This window comes from Eupeodes corollae, chromosome 2, assembly GCF_945859685.1.
Source record: "Eupeodes corollae chromosome 2, idEupCoro1.1, whole genome shotgun sequence".
Lineage (NCBI taxonomy): Eukaryota > Metazoa > Arthropoda > Insecta > Diptera > Syrphidae > Eupeodes > Eupeodes corollae.
The window spans coordinates 114,395,698-114,419,973 of record NC_079148.1 but is presented as its reverse complement, the minus strand read 5'-3'; the positions used below and the strand labels follow the sequence as shown (position 1 = coordinate 114,419,973).

The following is a 24,276-nucleotide window of genomic DNA, read 5'->3' as shown; positions in this document are numbered from 1 at the left end:
TGACCGTGTCCTTTTCGTAAATTGCCTCTGGTTAATTTATTTTCAATAAATAAACTCAAATATTAAATTGTTATTAACAAAAAACAAGTAGAGTTTTAAAACGAAACACAAAGAGAGATTCAACCGATACATAATACATTAATACATAATACGAGTAATATGTAAAAAAGAAATTTTAAGTGGGTAAATTTAAACGAGTATATATTTTATGAACTTCTGTAAAGGGATTTACTCAAACAATATAGGTTTTTAGTTTTGTTAAATATAATATTTCATATAAGGTTTTTTTTTTGTTAAGAATCTTCTCAATTTTTTGTTTTGTTTATATTACAAGTTCAATTAATAAGGTGCAATTTTACAAGAAACCAAATAAATTAATTTTACTTCTAATTTTAAGAATATTGTACCAAACCATTTAAAATGGATTGTAGGAGTACTCACAAAAGTACGATTCTTTTTCAGTAAGCGGTATTCGCCCAGAGCTTGTGTTAGCTGTGGATTTGCATTGTTTAGAAAAACCATTATTTTTTGTTTGTTTTTAAATTTGAGAAATAGAGAGATAGAAAATATTGATTACAATAAAAACTATATGCAAAATAAAATTTTTTTAAAAAAATATATAAAATCCCGAAAATTAAAAATTTAAATTTATATAAATTAAATTTAAAAAAATATAATATTCATGTGAATGATGAGGATGATGAATATCGCCATCGAATACTTCTTTGAAATTATGTAGTTGAAGACGATTTTAGAAAAATAAATACAAAAATTATAAAAACATTTTATCTATACCAATTCAAACGGGTACAAATATCTAAGCAATAATCGCATGCGCATCTAGCTGCTGCGTTAAATACAATACATGTATATATAATATTATTTTTCTTGCTTCAGTACAAACATTAATGTTAAAACCAGCCCTTTTATTATAGCTCTATTGATTTAGGCCTTGAATGCCAAACTTTTTGTTTAAAAATAATGTTATCAATTTCATGGCAAAACTTTCAAAGTTATGTAATTTTTTGTTTTTTTTTTTTGAATGTATTTATGGTTTTATATAAATTAAAAAATTGAAAAATAAATTAAACAAAGTTAAAATATTTTTACTTACAAAACATTGCAGCTGTATGTTCGGGGGGCAGTGCGCTTCTACTAAGTGGCCATTTCCACCCTGGTTTTGACATTTTGTCCAAGAAGTGAAGTAATTCCGCTTCTGGACTTGTAAATGTTATATTGCTATGTTTACAAAATAGCCTAAGAAAAAACAAACAAATTGTAATAAGTAATATATATATATTTAAGAAAAGAATCGATATTTACCAATCAGGATGTACTTTCCATTTTTTACCACTAAAGTAGCTTAGCGTATTACTGCCCTTAATACTGAGCCGGTGTATTTCATCTTCAGTACGAATTTGTAAGCGATTTACACCGTATTGCTCAGGATAAGTTATGACAAGTGTGAAAGGAGTATTTTGAACAGCCGTCCAGTAGTATTGACGTTTTACTCGGATTACTCTTTTCTAAAAAATAAGAATTATTATAGGAAAATATGTTATGTTTATTTAAAAACCAGTTCATTTAAAGTAAACATAAAGAGAAGTCGTGATCTTTTGCACAAGTTTGCATATATGATATACAAAAATATACACATCGACGGTTATTTTTAAAACAGGCACCTTTTTTCTATTTACCCCTCTTAAACTTCAAACAAACCAGACCAAGTTATCAAATAGATTTATGTATCAGTATTCCGAATATTGAAGTCTATAGACATTATAACACATTTCTAAACAAATACAAATTGACGTTTATAAAACTTTTGATCATATTGTAATTAAAATTTGACAGTCTTCTGAGGACTTTTCTAGCTAAATGTAAATGGGTAGGTTCAGACAACATTAGGGACTTCATTTGCAGTCAACTGCATTCTCTGAACGTATATTTTGACCAAGGCAACTAGTTAGTTTTTCAACTGTCACAATCTTCAAATTTGGAACTCTACCTTCAGTTCATTGTACAAAAACTATCAAAAACATTATTGTCTACAAAGCACTCCTAAGGCAAGCTACAAATCCATCACGATTTGTAGTTTGAATTGTAGGGAAATATTACTTATTTCTCTTCCAATTTGACAAGAAACCCTTTAACACAAAAGATTAAAAGGAATTATGCAAAAATAAATAATTCATGGAGTAATAAAGTTCAGCTTTCAGTTGAATTAAAAATCTGCATCAATTGTCATTGTGACATAAGTTCGCTTGACTTAATAGTTAGGAAGATTTTTCTTGACTAACTTTCCAGTGGACTTTCCAATAAATTGGAAGGCAATTTTTTGGCAGCTGCCTAGTTAGTTTTCCAAGTATCATGAATTTTAAATTAAGAACTTTCTTCACAAATCTCTACTTTAAGTTCATATTACAAGAACTACTAAACACATTATTGTCTACAAAACACTCCTCAGACAAGCTACAAGTCCATTACGATTTGTCTTTTGTATTGTAAAGAAACGTTACTTATTTCTTTTTTTAAATTGACAAGGAACCCTTTTACAGGAAACAATAAATAGAATTGCATTTACTTGAATGAAACAAACATAATCAACTGTCATTTTGACATAAGCTGACCTGACTTTAAAGTTAGGGAGATTTTTATTGACTAACTTTCTAGACAATTTTTCAATAAAGTTGCATTAATTGGAAGGCATTTTCTTTGGCAGCTTGCCAATCAGATACTAGAAACTTGCCTTACTCTCAAGTAACTGATGTCGCCTGAACCTGTCCAATGTAAGAAAAATCAATATTAGGTGTCAAATTTACAACACATTTATAAACAAATATGAATTAAAAGTTGTACACTTCACGTTTCTTAAACTATTGATTAGATTTTAATGAAACTTTGATAAATTCTTCTTGGAAGTCCCAAGTAAATGTAAGAAATATTAATAATAAGAGGCAAATTTACGATTTTGAGGGATAATATTGAGAAAAGAGGGATCAAAAATCTCTTGGAGGCCTAAACTTTAAAAATAGTAAGTATTTAAATTAAACAGCTGTCGTAGTTCCAAAATTATATTATTAAAAAAATGAGACACGCTACCAACATTAACGTATTCCTTTGTTGTGCCCGTAATCAACATTTGTTGTGGTGTTGTTATTTGTACGAAGGGACACAAACAAGTATCCATCTGCAAACCATGAACTTGTAAGTTACTTCAAAAGTCTAGGAACGCAAGAATTAACAATTCAAAAGTCCAACAATTTTAAATAGAACAATAAAGTTGCACGAAACTTACTTGATTTGTTGAACATAAACTATCGTCAACTAGTTTCAGCGTCCCCTTTAGCATTCAAATTAATTTTTTTTTACGGAATACTAAGAGCTCAGTAAAATACATTAGTAAATTATTGGCTTTTCAATTTTGAATTTATTAAAACTTTATTGTAAAAGATTGACGACCTAAGATGAATTCTTATTTCAAGTATTTTTCAAAAAGGAACATTGCATTTGATGTTGCATTTATTTCGTAAATCTGTCTTAAAAATGTTGATGATAAAATTTCATCATGAAGGAACATTTGACAGCTAAAAGCCAAAAAATACATTTCATTTTACTGATAATTTCAATTTTTAACTGAAATCAACAGCAAAAAACAAAAACAAAACTATTTTCGTTCGATGCACTCCCCTCGTAATTATTTAACAAATCTTATATAATGAAATAATTTAACAGATTTCTATAAACGCTCATCAGTCAAACATTTAAGATTCGTCCTGTTTCATTTTTAAGTGATGAATTTGACTGGCCCCTTAAGTGCATCATGTGAATACCCTTTATAATCCAAATGCAGAAGAAAAACACCTTTGACAATCAGCGGAAGTCGCCATTGTGTTTTTCCTTTTCGTTTTATCCAATTTATCCCATCTCTTTTGTATCATACTCAGCAAATACCACACCCACCCACCCGTTAACACTAGCGACAACAAAAACAAAATCGAGTCTAATGAGAACTTACATGATTGAACAAGTTTATGAACAGTTCAATCTTCACCCTCATCTCGCTAGTTTGTTCCGCGATCGGTTCGTAGAAAAAATAATATTAAAATTTAGTTTATTTGTTTTGTAAATTTTAAACTAAATACAAATGTTAATAAAGTAATAATTGTTATTCAATTGTGTTTTTGGTTTTATAAATTAATCTATTGAAAGTGATTTGGTGTTTTTCTTCTTTTTTACATAATTTTTATTGTTGAGTAGAAAAATGTACCGTTTAATTTTGATATTTTCGGTATTGTCGGTTTATGTAGTGGAGTGCACAAGAATGAATTGGAATTTGAAGTATATTTTTTGGCGGTAAAATTTGAAATTTAAAAAAGGTAATTTTAAATTGCAGAATGTGAGCAAGGACAAAAATGATTATTTTTCTGAAAGCAAATTATTTTTCTTATTTATTTGAATTTTGTAATAATTTTAATTCTTTTTTTATTCTAGGTAAGTCTTTTGGTTTCTGATAATTATTTATTGTTTAATTAAATCAATTTGGTGAGTACATTTTATAATTCTTGTCGTTATTTTTTTATTTACCAAAAATTAAAAGACGTTAATAGTATAGGCGTAACCTTGTTGAAGTATTTTGTACCTGTTTGAAATGTAAGGTTTCCAGTTAGCGGTTTCTAAGTATTTTCTAAGAGCAATCAATAAATCGGTTATATTCGTAAAACATCGCCCTCAGATTTCTTTCATATCCATTGTACTCAATAGGATCTGGAAAGATGGTGTAAAGTTTAGGAAGATTGGTATTGATACATGTTGCCCCTATTTTTGGCATTATTTCCGAACTTCCTTAGCTGGCAAAGATGAGACGCCGCTTTGGTTGTCGGAAAAGTATTTTCCTAATACTATCTTGACTTTCGAAACTATAAACTTAGCGGCAAAATGTTCAACATTTTTGTTGTTAAATAGTTAATAGTCGTTAGCGACGTTTTTTCGTCATCCATAGCTCAAGAACCAGAAAAGAAATCGCCTTCAAATAAATTATGTAATACAGATAATAGTGCAGAAAGATGCAGAAAGGGCTCTCAATAAAATTGCGTGGGTGGTTTTTGTTTACCATAGCAGCCTAAATATAGCCCTAATATCTGACGAACCAATGATGCTAGACACTTGAATTAAATTTTATATAATATATTGTAATGTAATACCAACTAAATATAATACAAATACAAAATTCGGTAAAATTTTGAGAAAAATTGAATTGACAGTTTTTTTTTTAAATAAAAACTTTAAAAAAAATTAACATAAGTTGGTAAAAATTGACTTTCGACGCAAATATCTTTTCAAAACTGTGAGACAATTGCTTCCAACTTATTTTCACTTATACGAAATATTGTTTGCAACTTTCGGAAAAATTTCCATAAAAAAATTAAATCTTGCAAAAATATTACGCAAATTTGGTAAAATTTGATGTTCGGTTCTTGATATCTCTCAAATTAACTTCATTCATCCAATTTGTAAAAAATTTAAGAAATGCAACTAAAATTGGTAAAAACTTGTTTTCGACTTAAAATGTATTTAACAAAACTAAACTATTTCTTTATTATACAAAATATTGTTGGTAATTTTATTTATTCTAAGAATAATTCAACTGACAACTCTTTAACCCTAGAAAGATAACCTACGTCAAATCGACGTATAAACCATGTGTATCACTTATGGTCCATGAAATATGGTTATCTTTCTAGGGTTAAACCCAACACAAAAACCTACAAACTTTTAAGCAAGAAAAATCGACAAACGGAATGGGAAGTTATCAGTGTGGGTTGCATCCCAGCCTCTTTTTTGCAAATAACAATTTCTCTTTGCGTATTACTGAAAAGGTTTACAAAATTTTAAATAAAGTTTTCAAATTTAATTGTGCGGTGAAACAAAAAGAACAAATACTTTGCAAGAAATCAAAATTTTTCACTTTCCAGAAAAGAATTTGCAAATTTCAGTTTGGTAACACATATTTTGCAAAGAGGAAAACTTTTCAATTCGATAACATCCTCCTTGTTTTTGCATCTTAGCCCTTTTTTCCTTCCCTTCCCTTAAGGTGGCGCTACAGTCCTGGGCCTCAACCAACATGCGTCTCCAGCCAGCTCGGTCCCTAGCTAGCTGTCCATGGTGACGTTTTGTCCAAAACCACGTTGTTCAATGTCCTTTTTTGATGACATAATATACTTAGTCTTGCTCTCATCGATCAACTAAACCCATCTTCTTCGCTTCCGTCGCAATGCTCAAAATCGTTGTGCTGACATCACGCTTTGATCTTCCAACTATGTTAACATCATCTTCATATCCGAGTAATTGGATGGTCCTTTGTGCCTCTAGTGTTGACGGTTGAGTTTTGCACAATTCTTTCCAGACCGATGTTGAAGAAGTCGCATGACAGTGCATTGTCTAAAACCTTTTTTGACATCAAATGCATCGGTAAGATATTTTACGACCTAGATAGAGCAGCGTGCATTCTCCATCGTCATTCTGCATAAACAGGTTTGACAGGGATGCCAAAACTAGACATTGCTCGGTAGAGCTCTTCCCTAAAGATGATGTCATACGCGGCTTTAAAATCGATAAAGAGATGGTGGGTACTGATTTGAAGTTCCTGGGTTTTTTCCAAGATCTGCGTTAGTGTGAATATTTTGTCGATAGTGGACTTTTCTAGTCTGAAGCCACACTTTTAAGGACATATAAGGTTGTTGACGAATATCTTCAGACGTTCACATAATACGGCAGAGAGGATCTTATATTTTATATGTAATGTTTAGGAGACTGATGCCTCTGTAGTTGGCGCAGTTTAGAGATTCTCCTTTCTTATGTATCGGGCACACTATGCTGAGATTCGACTCTTCGGGCATGGTTTCTTCCGACCATATTTTGCAGATGAGTTGGTGCATGCTCCTTACCACCCTACCAAATCATCGCCTGCTGCTTTGAATAGTTCGGCACCGATGCCGTCAGCTCCAGCAGCTTTGTTTGACTTAAGTTTAGATATAGCTATCTTCACTTCGTCAAGGTCGGGTAGGCGGAATTGATGATCTGCGTCGCCGATGTTGAGTGGTTTTATATCCCTTACAGCGGAATTCGGTTAGCCATCGCCGTTATATAATTTGGAGAAGGGATCTTTCCATATTCTCAGCATGGACTGCGGTTCTACTATAATGTTCCCATGATCGTCTTTACAGGCTTCAGTTCGTGGCTGGTACACTTAGGAGGGTTTTTTTACCTTTTGATAAAATTTACGAACCTCATTTTTGTTGTGACATCCCTCTATCTCCTCGATCGCGCGCTTTTCATGCTCTCTTTTTTTCCATCTAAGAAGCCGGTGTTCCTCTCTCCTTTTCTGCTCGTAGAGCTCTGGTCCTTCTGTTCAGCGCCATGAAACCTAGCACTTCAGAGGCGGCATCTCTGATGGCTTCAAGGCAATGTTGCCACTGGTTTTCAATGCTTAATGCAGGCAGCATAGGACTTCTTAAGAGGTTACTAGAGACTCAATGGGAAAAGAACATGGCAGTCTTTTGCGATTGTAGCCGACTAACGTCGAAACTTCTCACAGTACTTCCTTGTTTTGGCTTGGACCGGGATATCCGTAGCCGTATCTTGGCTAAAACGAGGTAGTGGTCCGAGTCGATATTGGCCCCTCAAAATGTTCGGATATCCTGTATACTGGAGAAGTGTCATGCGTCGATCGTAATGTGGTCAATCTGGTTGACGGTTGATTGATCAGGAGATTTCCATGTCCCCTTGTAGATATTGAGATGTGTGAACTGCGTACTAGCTACCAGAACGTCTTGCCCCACAGCGAAATCGATCAGCCTGAATCCGTTGTCGGAGGTAGTGTCGTGGAGGCTGTATCTCCCGATTATGCCACCAAAGATGTCTTCTCTTCCTAGCTTGGCATTAAAATCTCCTAAGACAATTTTAATGTCATAGCCAGGGAACTGCTCATATGTCTTGTCCAAGAGCTCGAAGAATATGTCTTTGGTGTCTTCATCTTTCTCCTCTGTTGGGGCATGCGCGCATATTAGACTTATGTTGGCAAATTAAGCCTTGATGCGGATTGTCGTGATGCACTCGCTCACACTGTTGAAACTCAAGACTTTTTACCTGAGTCTAGTTCCAACAACAAATCCACACCCAAATAGACGCAGTCTTTGTTCTCGATAGCAGCCGCCGTAGTAGATATCGCAGTCTTTTAGTTTGCGTTTGCCCGGTCCATCCCATCGCACTTCTTGGATGGCTGTAATATCTGCCTTGCAGCAGTTTAGGGCTTCCGCTAATTGTTCGACTGCATGGGTCTGTTAAGCGACCTAACAATCCACGTACAGATCCGAAGTTCGTTGTCCTTATTTCGTTTGCTTGGGTTATTAATAAATAAATTGGGTGGCGCAACAGTCCATGAAGAACCAGGGTCTAGTGACTTACAACTCTCAACCATTCCTGTGTGCGAGTAATGTTGTCAGAGATGGAAGGGACCTACTTATAAACTAAGCCGAATCCAAACGGCTACTCTTAGATAATTTGTCAATTCCTCGCAAGAGGCAGTACCCGTGAATAAAACTGTAGGTGGCACAGGCAGGGATCGAACCCAAGACCTCTTGCATGATAGTCCAACGCACTAACAATAATGCCCAGGGTACATTTTAAGCATAGGAACTTGTGGAAAATAACGACTTCTTTTTATTTAATAATAATTAGTACCACTAGCACTTACCATTTCATCGAAATGATTTTTCACCAACATCCACTTACTTCCGGTGGATTGATTTATTATTTCATCTCGAATCTTTAAAAAAAATCAATTGTGAGGTTAGAAATACTCAAGGTCAGAAAAATAGTTATGCGATAATGTATACTTACACTTATCAATACTGGATTAAAATCTCTCGGCTCTCGGTCGTCATCTAACAATTCAACTTCAATCATATCAACGCTATTGTAAGCTGGTTTGAGAATATCTTGAAACTTTTCCATACAAAAATACAAAAAGTTAGTCTTGAATAAAATAAAAACTAAAGAAAAGACTTACGATTGGACGAAAGTCTGGATGGAATAGAATATAACCGTTGTTGGTCACAATAAACGCATAACCATTTACTCCCAACTGCATTATTATAAAAAAATAAATAAATATGTATTATTATTTAAATATTAAAAACAAAAATTTTACCAAATACGGTGATAAGAGTTTTTTAATATCTCTAATTGGCACATCGGTTCCAGCAACACCAAGTAAATTAGCAATCCGGGTCTGAGTTCCATTTTGGATAAAGAACATAAATAAAATTAATTGATTAATGAAATTTCTTGCAATTAAATTTGATGGCTTCGATTACACATATTTCACTACGGATTTATCTAAATTGTATATATAGTTGTTTCTAGCTATATTTAAAATGTTTTTATATATTATAAACAAAAAATTAATTTAATAATTTTTTCGAATACGATTCAATCAATTAATTTTGTTATTGATTCTATTTCTTTTTTGTACTATATAATTCCGGCAAGCTACGGAAATATGTACGGACATTTGTTTACATCGATTATAATAATTATTTTATATAAATTACAATTTAACTATCAAAATATATATAATTCTGTATATAGACACATTTTTACAATACCACTAAGAGGCTATTTATATTTAACTATTTTGTTTTTCTACCAAATTAAATCAAAATGAAGCTTATTGATCACATCACTAATTGAATATGACAATTGGATTGAGTAATATCAAACCAGACTTAAATTTATACACCTACATAAGTTACAAGTATTATTTTATAAAGTTTAAAACAATTACCGTTTCAAAAAAAAAACAACTAAATAAAACAAATCCAACATTAAAATAATTTTTAAAAAAATTTCTAAAATTCGATATAATTTCTTTTTGTGTCATTACTCATTATTATTAATGTACTAAAATATGTTAAAGAAAGCATGATAATATTTTAAAATTAACCAACTTCTAATTTAACTAGCAGTAATTTATAACTGAGCAAATTATTGTAGATTAATGAAAAATCATCAATTAAATTTTTAATATTTGTATATAAAAAATTAAATTGAAAAGCATTTGAAATTTCAAATTGATGCAAACTAAAAAAGCATTAAAAGTAATTGATTTTGTTTTCGTAATTAATGAGTGCAATCATATCTTTTATCTCCTCCGCATTCAGTTGAATTCAAAAATTTATATGAGTAGCAGACTTGGCAGTGGAATTTTTAATAAAATATATATTTTTATATAATTTTTAGAAAACGAATACAAAAAATAAATTAAAATAATTAAATTCCTCAACCTTCCCAAAAATAAGTGAAATGGTTTTGAAAAGGTCCGCCATCTAACTTTATTTTTCAACTAGTGCTTATTTCGCGAATGGTAACACTTATTTAGCTCATGTCTGATTTGCAATAACACTGGTGACACTACAGTAAAAAAGTATTCGAAATAATTTTAACTTGTCTCCCAATGCTAAATAAAGTTTATGAGTAAAAGTCATTTTTTTAGATAAAGTTTTTGCGATATTTGCATTTTTTGGATTTAGTGATTTTTGCAGCTAGCATTATGAGAACCGCTCGCTCAGAAGAAAGAAAAAAACCCATGAGCAGCGCGAAGTCGAGGAAAACCAGGGATGTTTTAACAGAAAACAGGTGCGGAGCTTTTGTAGAAGAGTCAAAACGAAAACAACGGGATTCATTAGCCGCCCTGGAGTCTGCAAAGATAAGAAGTGGAATACCGTAGTCGAGATGCAGTCAATGCTAAAAATCTGGAAAGATCATTTCAACCAGCTGCTTTATGGTGATGAAGTCAACGATTCCGTCAAATTCATTTGGTTTATGATCTAGAGTTTTACCCACCCGGACCCGACTAGAGTGAGATCAAACTAGCCATCACCAGGCTGAAGTCGAATAAAGAGGCCGATGATGACGGTATGCAGGTGGAGCTTTTTAAGCACCAGCTAGTTACTAAAATTTGGTCGAAATAAAGCATGCTCGACAAGTGGAACTTAAGCACCATCTGCCCGATCCATAAAAAAGGTGACCGCCTTCCCTGCGTCAACTACAGAGGCATAAGCCTTTAAAACATCGCATACAAGAACTTGTCCAGCGTATTTACTGACGAACTAATTGGCCCTTAACAGTGTGGCTTCAGGGCTGGAAAATCTACCAACGACCAAATTTTCATTCTACGCAAAAACTTGGAAAAGACCCAAGAACATAACATCGAAACATACCATCTTTTCATCGATTTCAAAGCAGCTTATGACAGTGTAGACAGGAAGGAACTATACCGTGCCATGTTGAGTTTTGGTATCCCTACCAAGCACAAACGACTTATCAAGATGACGCTGGAATATGCTCGTTGCTGCGTCAAAATTGGAAGAGAGTCAACCGGAACCTTTGAAACCACCAGAGGACTTCGACAAGGCGATGCGCTGCCATGTAGCTGCTTCAATATTGTTTTTGAAAGAGTGGTGCGCAACATTAACCCCAATATAAGTGGCACCATCTTTCAAAAATCCGCACAAAATCTTGGATATGCAGATAACATCGACAATATGGAAAGAAGGAAACGAGCAGTGACGGGTGCTTTCTCTAATGTCGAGTGTCGGAAATGGGTTTTGACATTACCGAGGACAAAACGAAGTATTTACTGTCGTCAAATAGAGTCGATTCACACTGTAGACTTGGTCAAAATGTGGCAATTGACAGGTTCAACTTCGTGGTTGTAAACGAATTTGTTTATCTGGGCAATGCTGTTAATTCTGCAAGTGACATCAGCTCGGAGATCAAACGCAGAATTACCCTTGGTAATCGCTGTTTCTTTGACCTAAGCAAGCAGTGTAGGAATAAGGCCCTATCGCGAAGTACCAAAGAGTAACTGTACAAAACATTAAACATTCCAGTCTTGCTGCATGGTGCAGAAGCATGTAACCTCTCTCAGGCGGATGAAGGATCTCTTGGTATCTTCGAGAGGAAGGTTTTGTGTACGATCTATGATCTGATTTGTGTAGACAGGCAGTGACATCTGGCGGAGAAGATTTAATCAGCAGTTATACGAGCTGTACAGCGACTTGCCACTGGTCAAAAAACTGCGTGTTCAACGCTTAAGATGGATATAGGGCTTGTCGATCGAATGAACATCGAAGCGCCCGTAAGGTATTCAACGCCAAGCCTGAGGGAACAAGAAGCAGAGGCAGACCTCATCTCCAGTGGAGTGATCAAGTTGAGGGCGACGCACGTTAACTTGGTATTCGAAACTGGAGGCAGCAAGCTAGAAATCGAGTAATCTGGCGAAAGTTATTACTTGAGGCCCAGGTGCACCATGCGCTGTAGTGCCAACTAAAGTAAGTATTATATTTACTTTGGTTATTTTCTTGCCAAACTTTCAAACCAAAACCCTATAATATTGAATTTTTTTTTCTAGTACCACAATTAACAATTGTTTTAAAATAATAAAGAATGTAAAATTTAAATTGCAATAAATATTTAATTTTATAGTCCTTAATTTGTTTTAGAACTACCTGCACTGCCAACCACTAGAGTAAGGCCACAAATTTTGCAGTCGACTTTCGGTTTTGATATCTATTGGAAGTTTATACCCGGAAAACTTTACGAGCTTTAAAAGGGTACCCATTTCCCCATTACAATAAATGTATAGGGCTAATTGGAAACGAGCGTTGGAATTCCCAAAGATCTTTCAATGAACTGCTAAAAGTCCATATAAAATGGTGCTTCACTTGGATCAGTTTATTGTGAATATTTCCGTGCCGGAGTTTACATTGTGCCATCTTTTAAAAACTTGTGTATTTTGATTTATTCTGTTCTTTGCATTTTCTTAGAAAAAATAGTAATGATTCTATCCTTATTTCACTGGTTGGCATCTAATGGTAAATATATTGTGCTTTAGTGTTCTATTCTGTGTTTTTAAGTGTTAAAATTGAAAAAAAAAGTATTTAATTGGAAAATGTCACCAAAATGTGTAAGAAATCCCGTAAACTTTTGCTACATCTGCGGTGAAGTGGTATTTTGTAAGCAAAGGTGTTCCATATCGCCCACAATAAAAGAAGCATATTCCTACTAGTTGCGAAGCAGCAACAAGCCTCGGAAACGGACGGATTTACTGTAGACAACCTACGCGAACGAATAAAGGACAACGAACTTCGGATATGCACGTGGAATGTTAGGTCCCTTAACAGACCACATGCGGCTGAAGAATTTGCGGAGGCCCTAGACTGCTATAAAGCAGACATCAACGCCATCCAGGAAATACGATGGGATAGGCCGGGTAAACATTTACTATGGTGACTGCTACCGAGATAACCAACAGCGCTTATTTGGATGCGGCTTTGCCATTGGAGCCAGACCTAGGCAAGAAGTCTTGAGCTATAGGTGCATCAACGAGCGCAAGGCTAACTTCGGCAACATTAGCCTGTTATGCGCGCATGACCCCACAGAAGAGAAAGATGACAACCCCAAAGAGTTGTTCTTCGAGCTCTTGAGCAGTGTGCTAGCTACGGTATTAAAATAGTCCTGGGCGATTTTAATGATAAGCTATAAGAAGTAAAGACATCTTTGGTGAAATAATCGGGAAAAACAGCCTCCACCGCAACACTTCCGACAACGGATTCAAGCTCATAGATTTTGCTGGGGGTGAAATCTCATGGTAGCCAGTATGCGTTTTCCACACCTCAACATCCACAAAGGAACTTGGAGTTCTCCAGATCAATCTACCGTCAACCAGATTGACCATATTGCGATCGACGCCAGACACGCTTCCAGCATTGTGGATGTCCGAACTTTCCGAGGAGCTAACATGGACTCGGACCACTACCTCGTTGTAGCTAAGGTAGCACTTCGGGTTTCCAGACCCAAGGCAAAACAGGTAGGTGCTTGGAGAAGGTTCAACGTCGAACGGCTACAATCGCAAGAGATCGCCAAATCCTTTTCCGACCGAGTTACAAGTAAACTCTCTCGAAGTTCTCTGCCGCCAACACAATGTATCGAAAACCAGTGGCAACATTGTTTGATGAGGAATGTCGGCATGAGCTCTATGAGCAGAAGAGGCGAGAAGAACACCGAATTCTCAGAAAGAAAAAGAGAGGGCATGAGAAGCGTGCGGAGGAAGATGTTGAAAGGTTTAAAAGTAGGAATGAAGTTCAAAAGTTTTATGAACAGGTGAAACAAAATTCACAGGTACATAACCCTAGAACCGAAGGCTGCAAAGACGAAAGTGGAAACATCATGGTGGAACAGCAGTCAATGCTGAGAATATGAAAGGACCACTCCTGCAGACTGTATAACGGCGACGACGAACTGAATTCCGCTATCAGGCGGGATGATCCATTCAACATAGACGACGAAAGCCAACAATACCGTCCTCCCGACTTAGACAAAGTAAAGATTGCCATATCTGATAGCTGAAGTGTAATAAAGCCACTGGAGCGGATGGCTTGAATGCCAAGCTCTTTAAAAAACAAAAGATCACCAAATCGACACCCACCATCTTTTCATCGATGCCGCATATGACAGCATCTACAGGGACGAGCTGTATAGAGCCATGTCTAGTTTTGGCATCCCTGCCAAAGTCATCCGTTTGTGCAGGATGACCATGGAGAATTCACGCTGCTTCATAAAGGTTGGAAACAACTTAACAGAACCTTTCGATGTCAAAAAAGGTTTTATATTTACAAGGTGATGCGCTGTCATGTGATTTTTTTAACATCGTACTTGAAAGAATAGTGCAGAGCTCACACGTCAACACTAGAGGCACTATCTTTCAAAAGTCTGTCCAATTTCTAGCGTATGCTGATGACGTTGACACAATCGGAAGAACTCAGCGTGATGTCAATAGAGCTTTTGTGAGTATTGAGGCAGGAGCGGCAAAAATGGGTTTAACGGTTAATGAGGACAAAACAAAGTTAAGGACATACATGCTGTCGTCAAGAAAGGACATACAACACCGACGTTTTGGGTCAAAAAGTCACCATCGACAGACGAAATTTTGAGATAGTCAAGGATTTCGTCTACCTAGGCTCAGCTGTAAACACAGAAAACAACACCAGCGCTGAGATCAAACGCAGAATAACTCTTGCTAACCGCTGCTTCTTTGGACTAAGAAAGCAATTGATGGGTAAATCCTCTCTCGAAGACCCTTATCATCCCCGTCCTGCTATACGGTGCAGAAGCATGAACTATGACAAAAGGGGATGAAAGCACATTGGGTCGGTTCGAGAGAAAAGTTCTTCGTGTGATCTACGGTCCTGTATGCATCGAAGGGGAGTGGAGGAGAAGATGGAACGACGAGCTGTTCGGGCTGTACAGTGACGTAGACTTAGCCATAAGGGTAAAAATCCAACCACTATGATGGGTCACGTAGAGCGCATGGAAACCAATGCTTCGAATCCACACCCACAGACAGTGCAGTACAAGAAGACCGCGGATCAGGTGGCGCGCACAGGTGGAAGGATACTTCACCCAACTTGGGGCGCGAAACTGGAGACATCTAGCTATGGAGTGAGCTAGATGGAGAAGTTTGTTGCGTGAGGCCCTGGTTCACACAGGACCTTAAGTAAGTAAGTAACATAATTTGGCCATTTTTCTTCGAAAATGAACAAGGAGTGGCCGTTATAGTCAATGGCGATCGTTATCGTTTTTGTCCACAAAATTGAAGAGGAGGATATTGGCAACATTTGGTTTCAACAGGACGGCGATACGGGCCACGCAGCCGAAAAAAAGAAGTTATTTGGAAGACCCTATATTTGTCAAATAGACAAGTGACATACAACCCAAATCGCATATGAATTAAATGTCAGCTTTGTTGTGCATAGAACACAAACTTTGACAACCAAAGGAAGCCAATCTCTCCAAGAATGAAGGTTGTCAAATTGTATTTAAAATTTTCGTTTTCCAAGAATAAGTATGAAAAGGGAAAAAACGGCTTCAAAATCTTGCAATGAAAATATATAAAACAAAAATACAATACTTATTGTTTATTTTTGTAAAGTAGGTGTAACCAAGTCTAGGAGTTGCAAATATTTCTCTCTTAAAAACAAATTTAAGAGATATCAGTTTGTGTTTGTTTTAATATTTAATAATAAATGGCTATTAAAAAAAACTCAATGTTATTGATTCAGAACTTCTAGATTCCTAGATTTTTACTTTCGTAGATAACATTTGATCCAAAAAGTATACAAAAACTCACTCTCAATAAAATTTTAAAATTAAAGAAAAGAAGTTTTTAGCTAATGTTTATTTTTGTGAATTGTACTCTACAAATTTTATGATTTATCCATCTATAAATTAAACAAGCAAAAAATAACAATTAAATCTTTCGATAGAAAACAATTTCTAAAACTGTTGAAAACAAATAACTTACATTTCTCTAAAAATGTCAATTATAACTAAACGTACGTATTCTTATGATATCAACATTTTCATTTTCTTTCTTTAAACCAAAACCAAAGAAAAAACTTTTTACTAAAAATCTATTGTATATATTTTGACTATTTCATTTGTATCTATAGCACTAAGTTTTACGATTATATATGTTATGTATATAAGTATTATAGCGGCGTCAATATGAATAAAAATATTCATTTCTAAATTGGCCCAATCATCATCGAGATTAGATCGAAAAATATAACACTACAAGTTACGAGTATATATATTTATATAATAATGTATATAATTGACTTCTAGGAATTTTGTTCGGATATATGTTATATAATTTTTTTTAAATTATTTTAAGTAATCACTAAACGTAGTCTAAGGTATATTATAGCGCAAAAAAAATAACGATTACTTTTGATTATTCGTTCGTTAGGAACTTGATTTTTTTTTGTTTTTTGAAATACCTCACGAGTTTGTGATTCCCAGTACGCTTCGTTAATTAACACATCTTCGGTGATATTCTATATTATATAAGTTAATTTTTGTTTTTTCAGTGATACAGATACAATTTTTGATTTAAAAATTGATTTTATGTATGTATATATTTTTTTTTGAAATTTTTAAAGGCATAAATGTTATGAATTTTTTATATTTTAAAATTGATGAGTAATTTATAAAAAAATCAAATAAATAAAAATAAAATTCACGTTTCCATTGAATTATATGTATTGACTTAAAGATTTTATTTTTGTTTCGAAAAAAAAAAAATATTTAAACAAAAATTAATGTGAATAGGGTAAAATTTACTTACAGCATTTTCTCGACGGTCGTACACGGGCATGGAAACAGTGGTTAGAAAATGGTATTTTTCCGATTCAATAGGCTGATCCCAACTCTGAAAATTTAATTTAATTTTGTTCATTAGAGATAATAGGAAAAAATAACAACAAAAAATGTTCATTAACCGTAAATAAAATTATTTATCGATACCTAAGACAAAACGTTGGGCGCCACTTAAGTAATAACTTAAAACTCTTAACTATTTCGGTTCTGCTCACAACTTATTATAACTACTTTTCTTGTTATATTTCGTTGACTTATTCTCTTAAGTACCTTGATAGCTTTAAGACTCTTTGGTAGTTTTTCAATGAACATTCACTCTTAGAAATGTCCATTAAGTATCATGGATCATAATTAAAGCTTTCAACATGCCCACATTGACATTTTCTAAAATTAACTCAAACATTAAGTGTCCTTACGCTTTGTATACTTTAGTTCAAATCTCAAACCTATCCGTAATTGTCTGAGATTTGATTTAAAAGAGAAGCGTTGGGCGCCATTTAAGAAGAAATTATAAAGGTCTTAGAAATATTTTTTTAATTTTCCTTTTCAATTCTACTTTTTATCGAAATGTTTAACCTTAATCTGATTTGTAACACCTTATAGGGCTTCTACGACTTATTCGGAGCCCAGGCCTATAAGGCGCAGTTAATTCGGCTTCCCGTCCTTGAAGTTATACTAAGGATTTGGCCCTCCAGGTTGGGGGTTGTGCCGTCGGGGTGACTTCCTTTCCACGTAAACAATACCTTTAGTTGCGAAGCACCAACAAGCCTCGGATACGGACGGATTTACTGTTGACAACCCAAGCAAACGAAATAAGGACAACGAACTTCGGATCTATACTTGGAATGTTAGGTCAAAGCAGACTAAAAGACTGCGATGTATACTACGGCGACTGCTATCGAGAACAACGACAAAGTCTATTTGGGTGTGGATTTTTTGGACATTTTGCATCAAGGCTAAATTCGCCAACATAACCCTAATATGCCCGCATGCCCCAACAGAGGAGAAAGATGAAGACACCAAAGACATATTCTTCGAGCTCTTGCACAAAACTTAAGAGCAGTACCCTGGCTATGACACTAAAATTATCTTAGGAGATTTTAACGCCAAGCTAGGAAGAGAAGCCATCTTTTGGTGGCATAATCGGGAGATACAGCCTGCACGACACCACCTCCGACAACGGATTCAGGGTGATCGATTTCGCTGTGGGGCAAGACGTTCTGGTAGCTAGTACGAAGTTTAAACATCTTGATATCCACAAAGGGGGCATGGAAATCTCCTGATCAATCAACCGTCAACCAGATTGACCACATTGCGATCGACGCACGACACTTCTCCAGTATACAGGATATCCGAACATTTTGAGTGGCCAATATCGACTCGGACCACTACCTCGTTTTAGCCAAGGTACGGCTATCGATATCCCGGTTCAAGCCAAAACAAGGAAATACTGTGAGAAGCTTCGACGTTAAATTGCTACAATTGCAAGAGACTGCCATGTCCTTTTCCGATCGAGTCTCTAGTAACCTCATAAGGAGTCCTATGCTGCCTGCATTAAGCATTGAAAACAAGTGGCAACATTGCCTTCCAACGATCAGAGATGCCGCCTCTGAAGTGCTAGGTTTCACGGCGCTGCACAGAAGGACCAGAGCTCTACGAGCCGAAGAGGAGAGAGGAACACCGGCTTTTTAGATGGAAAAAAGAGAGCACGAGAAGCGCGCGATCGAGGAGATAGATTTGTAAATTTTACCAAAAGGTAAAAAAAAACTCCCAATGGTGCAAGTCACGAACCAAAGCCTGTAAGGACTATCAGGGCGATGACGATCCGAATTCCGCTGTAAGAGAGATAGAACCACTCAACCTAGGCAACGCAGATCAACAATTTCGCCTACCCGACCTCGACGAAGTGAACTGAACTGAATTCAAACAAACCTGATGGAGCTGACGGCATCACTGCCGAACTATTTAAAGCAGCAGGCAATGACTTGGTAAGGAGCATGGACCAAGTCATCTTCAAAATATGGTCGGAAGAAAGCATGCCCGCAGAGTGGAATCTAAGCATAGTTTGCCCGATACATAAAAGAGGATACCCTTTAAATTTCGCAACTACAGAGGTATAAGTCTCCTTAACATTGCATATAAGCTCCTCTCTGCAGTATTTTGTGAATGTCTGAAGCCGTTCGTCAACAACCTGATAAGTCCGTATCAGTGTGTCTTCAGACCAGGAAAGTCCACTATCGACCAAATATTCACAATGCGGCAGATCTTGGAAAAAACCCAGGAACTTCAAAACGATACTCACCATCTCTTTATCGATTTTAGAGCTGCGTATGACAGCATCTATAGGGAAGAGCTCTACAGAGCAATGTCTAGTTTTGTATACCTGTTAAACTTATACGTTTGTCGGAAAAGATCTTTCCGATGCATTTGATGTCAAAAAAGGTTTTAGACAAAGCGATGCACTGTCATGCGACGTCTTCAACATCGTTCTGGAAAGAATTGTGCAAAACTCAACCGTTACGACTAGAGGTACAATCTTCGAAAGGTCCATCCAACTACTCGGATACGCAGATGATATTGACATAATAGGAAGATCAAAGCGCGTGATGTCAGTGGAGCGTTTTTGAGCATTGCGGCGGAAGCGAAGAAGATGGGTTTAGTGGTCAATGAGGGTAAGACCAAGTATATGCTGCCATCAAAAAAAGGACATTGAACAACGACGTTTTGGACAAAACGTCACCATGGACAGCTATAACTTCGAGGTAGTTAAGGACTTTATCTACCTAGGCACCGCTATAAAGACAGGCAATGACACCAGCGCTGAAATCAAACGAAGAATAAAAATCGCTGCTTATTTGGACTTTGAAGGCAATTGAAAAGTAAAGTCCTCTCTCCGGCATCAAAAATCACCATCTATAAGACACTCATCATCCCGGTTCTCATTTATGGCGCTGAGGCCTGGACCCTGTCAAAGAAAAATGAGATCGTCTAAGGATGCTTCGAGGGAAAAATTCTTCGTGTGATTTTTGTTCCCGTATGCATCGATAGAGAATGGAGGCGAAGATATAACGACGAACTGTACGGGCTGTACTGCGGCACTGACCTAGTTAGTAGAATTAAAGGCCAACGGCTAAGATGGCTAGGTCATGTAGAGCGGATGGACATCAACGCTCCAGCCCGGAAGGTCTTCGAATCCAATCCCGAGGGACGGCGCAGTAGAGGAAGACCGCCACTTAGGTGGCGCACTTAGGTGGGTGAAGACCTCAACCAACTTGGCATGCGATACTGGAGACAGCTAGCTAGGGACCGAGCTGGCTGGAGACGCATGTTGGTTTAGGCCCAGATCCGCCACGGACTGTAGTGCCACCTTAAGTAAGTAATTTGTAATTGGCTGAATTTTACATAAAAAAGGGAGCATTGCCTGAAATTGTATACAAAAAAAGAAGCGGTTGGACGCCATTTAAGGAATAAATTCTAAAGATCTTAGAAATTTCTTACCAGTTTTTTGCACTTAAGTCAAATTTTTGCTATTGCAAAGTTTAATCTCAATCTGTATTGTAATTTTTAACCATTAAAAAAGTTGAGCGAGAATTAGAAGACTTACTCATTTATTCTTTAAGTTATGACCTTTTATAACATGAGGAGTTAGAAAATATATGATTTTTGAGTTTGTAGCTCTGCTAAACCTCCCACAAAATATTCATTGAAAATATTATTACCAACAAAATGAATCTTACCTTTCTCCTTCGTTTCCAATAGCGCTTGTCTAATTCTTCTTTAAGTAACATTTTGGTTTTAAGACGCCGACCAATTTCCACATCTTCCTTTTGTTGTTCGCATTGTTTGACTTCCCAAAGCCAATCTGTCATTTTAGGATCCTTAAACAAATGATTTTTTAAATGTGAATCTTATTCCGTAAATCTTTAAGTAAACTGTTTAAACTTACAACTTCATCAGCATAAACTTGTGTCCAAATCACCGGATGATTATGTCGCCCCAACACCAAGGGTCTCGCCATAACTGGTATATAATTCAAAACCATTTCACGAACTTCAGCCATGTCAATTAAATGAACAAAATATCCTTGATTTGCACAAGCCATCCATTTGATTTCCTTGGCATCAGCAACTTCTTTACCAATTAAATACGTAAACACCCTAACCGGCATATACGGCTTATCCTGCCAATTATATTGTTCAAAAATATCTTCATATGTAAATGGTGCTCCATCGGAAATAATCATTATCGCTTGATTACAATGCGCCCCCTTTGTATCAGATCTGGCAATTTCCAAGACTTCAAATGCTTTTGTTAACGATGCTGTGTAATTAGCAACAGAATCGGTCTTAACCAATTCAATTGCTTCCTTCAATTCACGAACATTTCCAAGAGTTGCCTAGTTAAATAAAATACATTTGTGAGGTTCTTTTTAGTATGGAAACATTTTCCAAAAAATACCTGAACAAGATAATCCTCAAAACATCGTACCACAGGTTTTACATCCTCACCAAAGGTAAATATATTCACAAAGTCATTTGGGCCCAAAGTATCGAGGATGGTTCGAACAACATGTTTAGCAATATCCAATCGCTGACCCTTCATAGAACCCGATGAATCCATTAAGATGACAATATCCTTGGGACTTGTTGCCGCTTCAATGAACCACGAACGCAAACGGCAATCATAAAGATCCACAGGATCCTGTTTCCATTTTGACGCGGGAAATTGTCTCATAAAGCCAGAAGCACTCCCATAGAATTGCCACGACAGAGTTGGATCGTTTTTATAATTATCTCGGAAAATCTGATCTAAATTTTCCGACCATTTTATTGCTTGGATAACTTCGCTTGCTGAATTCAAAAGAAAAATTTAATATCGATTTTGAAATGAAGCCTCTAAAAATTAATGACGTTTAACAAACCTCGGTCATAGACATTTGTTGGAACATGAACAGAACTTAAGCTTATATTAACTGGTGTATTGAAGAATTCAGCTTTGGGTTGTAATATAATTTCCTTGGGAGGGACTTTAGTTTTTTCCATAATAACATCTTCTAATTCCGGTGGTGGTTCTGTTGGTGCTTTTTCACCGGGTTCAAGCATTTCCTTGGCATTATAATATGAAAATGTTTTATCTTCGACGTCATTTTGATGTGATAATGCTGTATTTTCGGCAGTGTCCATTATTCGCTTTAGAAAGGTATGAAGCACATAAAAACCTTGAAGAACCAAATAATAGTGTCATACTTACTCGAACTGCACTTATTTTAAGATCCATCATCATTTTAATCTCATTTGCCATATTTTCGACAATTTTTGGTCCACTTCTTGGTAAAATTGTGGCCTGTTTAAAGCTCTGAAAATGATTTTTAAATATTAATTTTAAAATCACAGAATTTAAGGAGTTTTAGTAGTCAGCAAATTTTCAAAAAACTTAATAATAATATCCCAATATCCTTCTTATTAGGTGAATAGTCTTTACGGTGACAGGAAAAGAGAGCAAACAAACCCAAATGGACCTATTAATTTGAAATGTCAGAAATTAAGAAATTAGACTTAAATTGGATTTAGTAAATTTCTAAAATCTCTCAATGTTAACATGAGTAAAATGTTGAGAGATATTAAAATATAGTTTAAAATTAGTAATTTCAGATTTCAGCTAAGTAAAAATTTTTTAATCTTTTAAAACTGTTTGCCGATTTGTTTATTTAGAATTATTACATACAGTTAAACAATATTTCTATGAAACATTGCAATAGAATTAAAATTATCAAATTTAGTCGAATTTAGAAGAAATTTAGCGATGGAATTTGACACCTGTCCAACACAGTTATCATTTGAAGTATCATGATATCAACTTAATCATCATCATCAGGTACTCTAACCCTGACGGGGCATAGGGCGTCAACAAAACGTCTCCATCCTTCTCGATCTACAGCTAGATACCTTAACTGTTACCACATCTTCCCTTGGAGTTAGCTTCCGATAGCACTGTAGATTTCCATGTTGGTCTTCGTCTTCCAACCCGCCGTGAGCAATGAGGATTCCATTCAAAGGACTGCTTCGCAATATCATCGTTTGGTTTCCTCAGTGTGTGACCAATCCATTGCCATTTGCCCTTTCTGATGTCGATGTCCAAGCGTCTCTGACCTGTCTTACGCCACAATTCCTGATAAATATTGTTTTTGGCCAGCGAATTTTGAGGATGTGACGCAGACAGTGGTTCACAAAAGCCTGCGATTTTCTCGAGATGGTGGCCGAGACTTTTCATGTTTCACAAGCATATAATTGCACGGATTTCACATTGGATTCGAAGAATCTCAGTTTAGTGCGTAAGGAGACTTGACTGGATTCCCAAATTTGGGACAGAGAACCAAAGGCAACGCGAGCATTATTTATTTAGCTTTTTACGTCCAGATCCGTACTTTGTTGTTTAACCACTTCAACAGGCGTGTCATGCAGAATAATACGATGTTGTGTTGTGGGGCCTGTTAGCATTATTATTGTCTTTTTGCTATTTATTTTAAGACCGCACGATTCTCCTTTCACACGTAAAGTTTGACACATCTCGTTCAGCCCACTGATGTTATTTGCCATGAGACATATGTCGTCGGCATAGTCTAAATGGCTAAGCCTTTCAAACGTTCTCCATTGAATACCTTGCCTCTCAGTTGTACCGACGCTGGCCGTCAGAAAACATCTATCGCCAGCAGAAAAAGAATTGGCGATAAAACATCCCCTTGTCTCACACCCTGACGCACTTCGAAAGACTCTGATAGCTGCCCATTATGCAACACGAAACACCTTGCATTGTTGTAGGACTCCTTTATAGTGGCGAACATTTTTGGCGGAATTCCTTTACATCTCCTTATACATCCTCGGTTAACTCGGTCAAAAACCTTCTCAAAATCTACAAACATCAGGTTAAGCAGACTGCTCAAGAACAATGCGGAAGCCAGCCTGATTCCTCTTGAGTGTAGTCTCATTTCTAGCC

At 35.9% G+C, this 24,276-nt stretch overlaps 1 protein-coding gene across 4 annotated transcripts in view; it reads right to left on the bottom strand.

The window, feature by feature from the left end:
- LOC129944415 (voltage-dependent calcium channel subunit alpha-2/delta-3) overlaps window positions 1-24,276 on the bottom strand; it is a 42,783-nt gene that overhangs the window by 13,244 nt on the left and 5,263 nt on the right. Inside the window, exons 3-16 of one of the 4 annotated variants that reach the window (XM_056053826.1) lie at window positions 22,534-22,638; window positions 22,205-22,472; window positions 21,742-22,133; window positions 21,230-21,679; window positions 21,021-21,161; window positions 17,252-17,335; window positions 16,905-16,961; window positions 9,212-9,292; window positions 9,071-9,145; window positions 8,902-9,006; window positions 8,756-8,827; window positions 1,324-1,526; window positions 1,115-1,257; window positions 442-492 (exon numbers count right to left, since the gene is read on the bottom strand). In XM_056053826.1, coding sequence (XP_055909801.1) covers window positions 442-492; window positions 1,115-1,257; window positions 1,324-1,526; window positions 8,756-8,827; window positions 8,902-9,006; window positions 9,071-9,145; window positions 9,212-9,292; window positions 16,905-16,961; window positions 17,252-17,335; window positions 21,021-21,161; window positions 21,230-21,679; window positions 21,742-22,133; window positions 22,205-22,472; window positions 22,534-22,638 — 2,227 coding nt within the window. The remainder of the gene's footprint in view (window positions 1-441; window positions 493-1,114; window positions 1,258-1,323; window positions 1,527-8,755; window positions 8,828-8,901; window positions 9,007-9,070; window positions 9,146-9,211; window positions 9,293-16,904; window positions 16,962-17,251; window positions 17,336-21,020; window positions 21,162-21,229; window positions 21,680-21,741; window positions 22,134-22,204; window positions 22,473-22,533; window positions 22,639-24,276) is intronic. The other 3 variants (XM_056053827.1, XM_056053828.1, XM_056053829.1) reach the window with 3 other exon arrangements.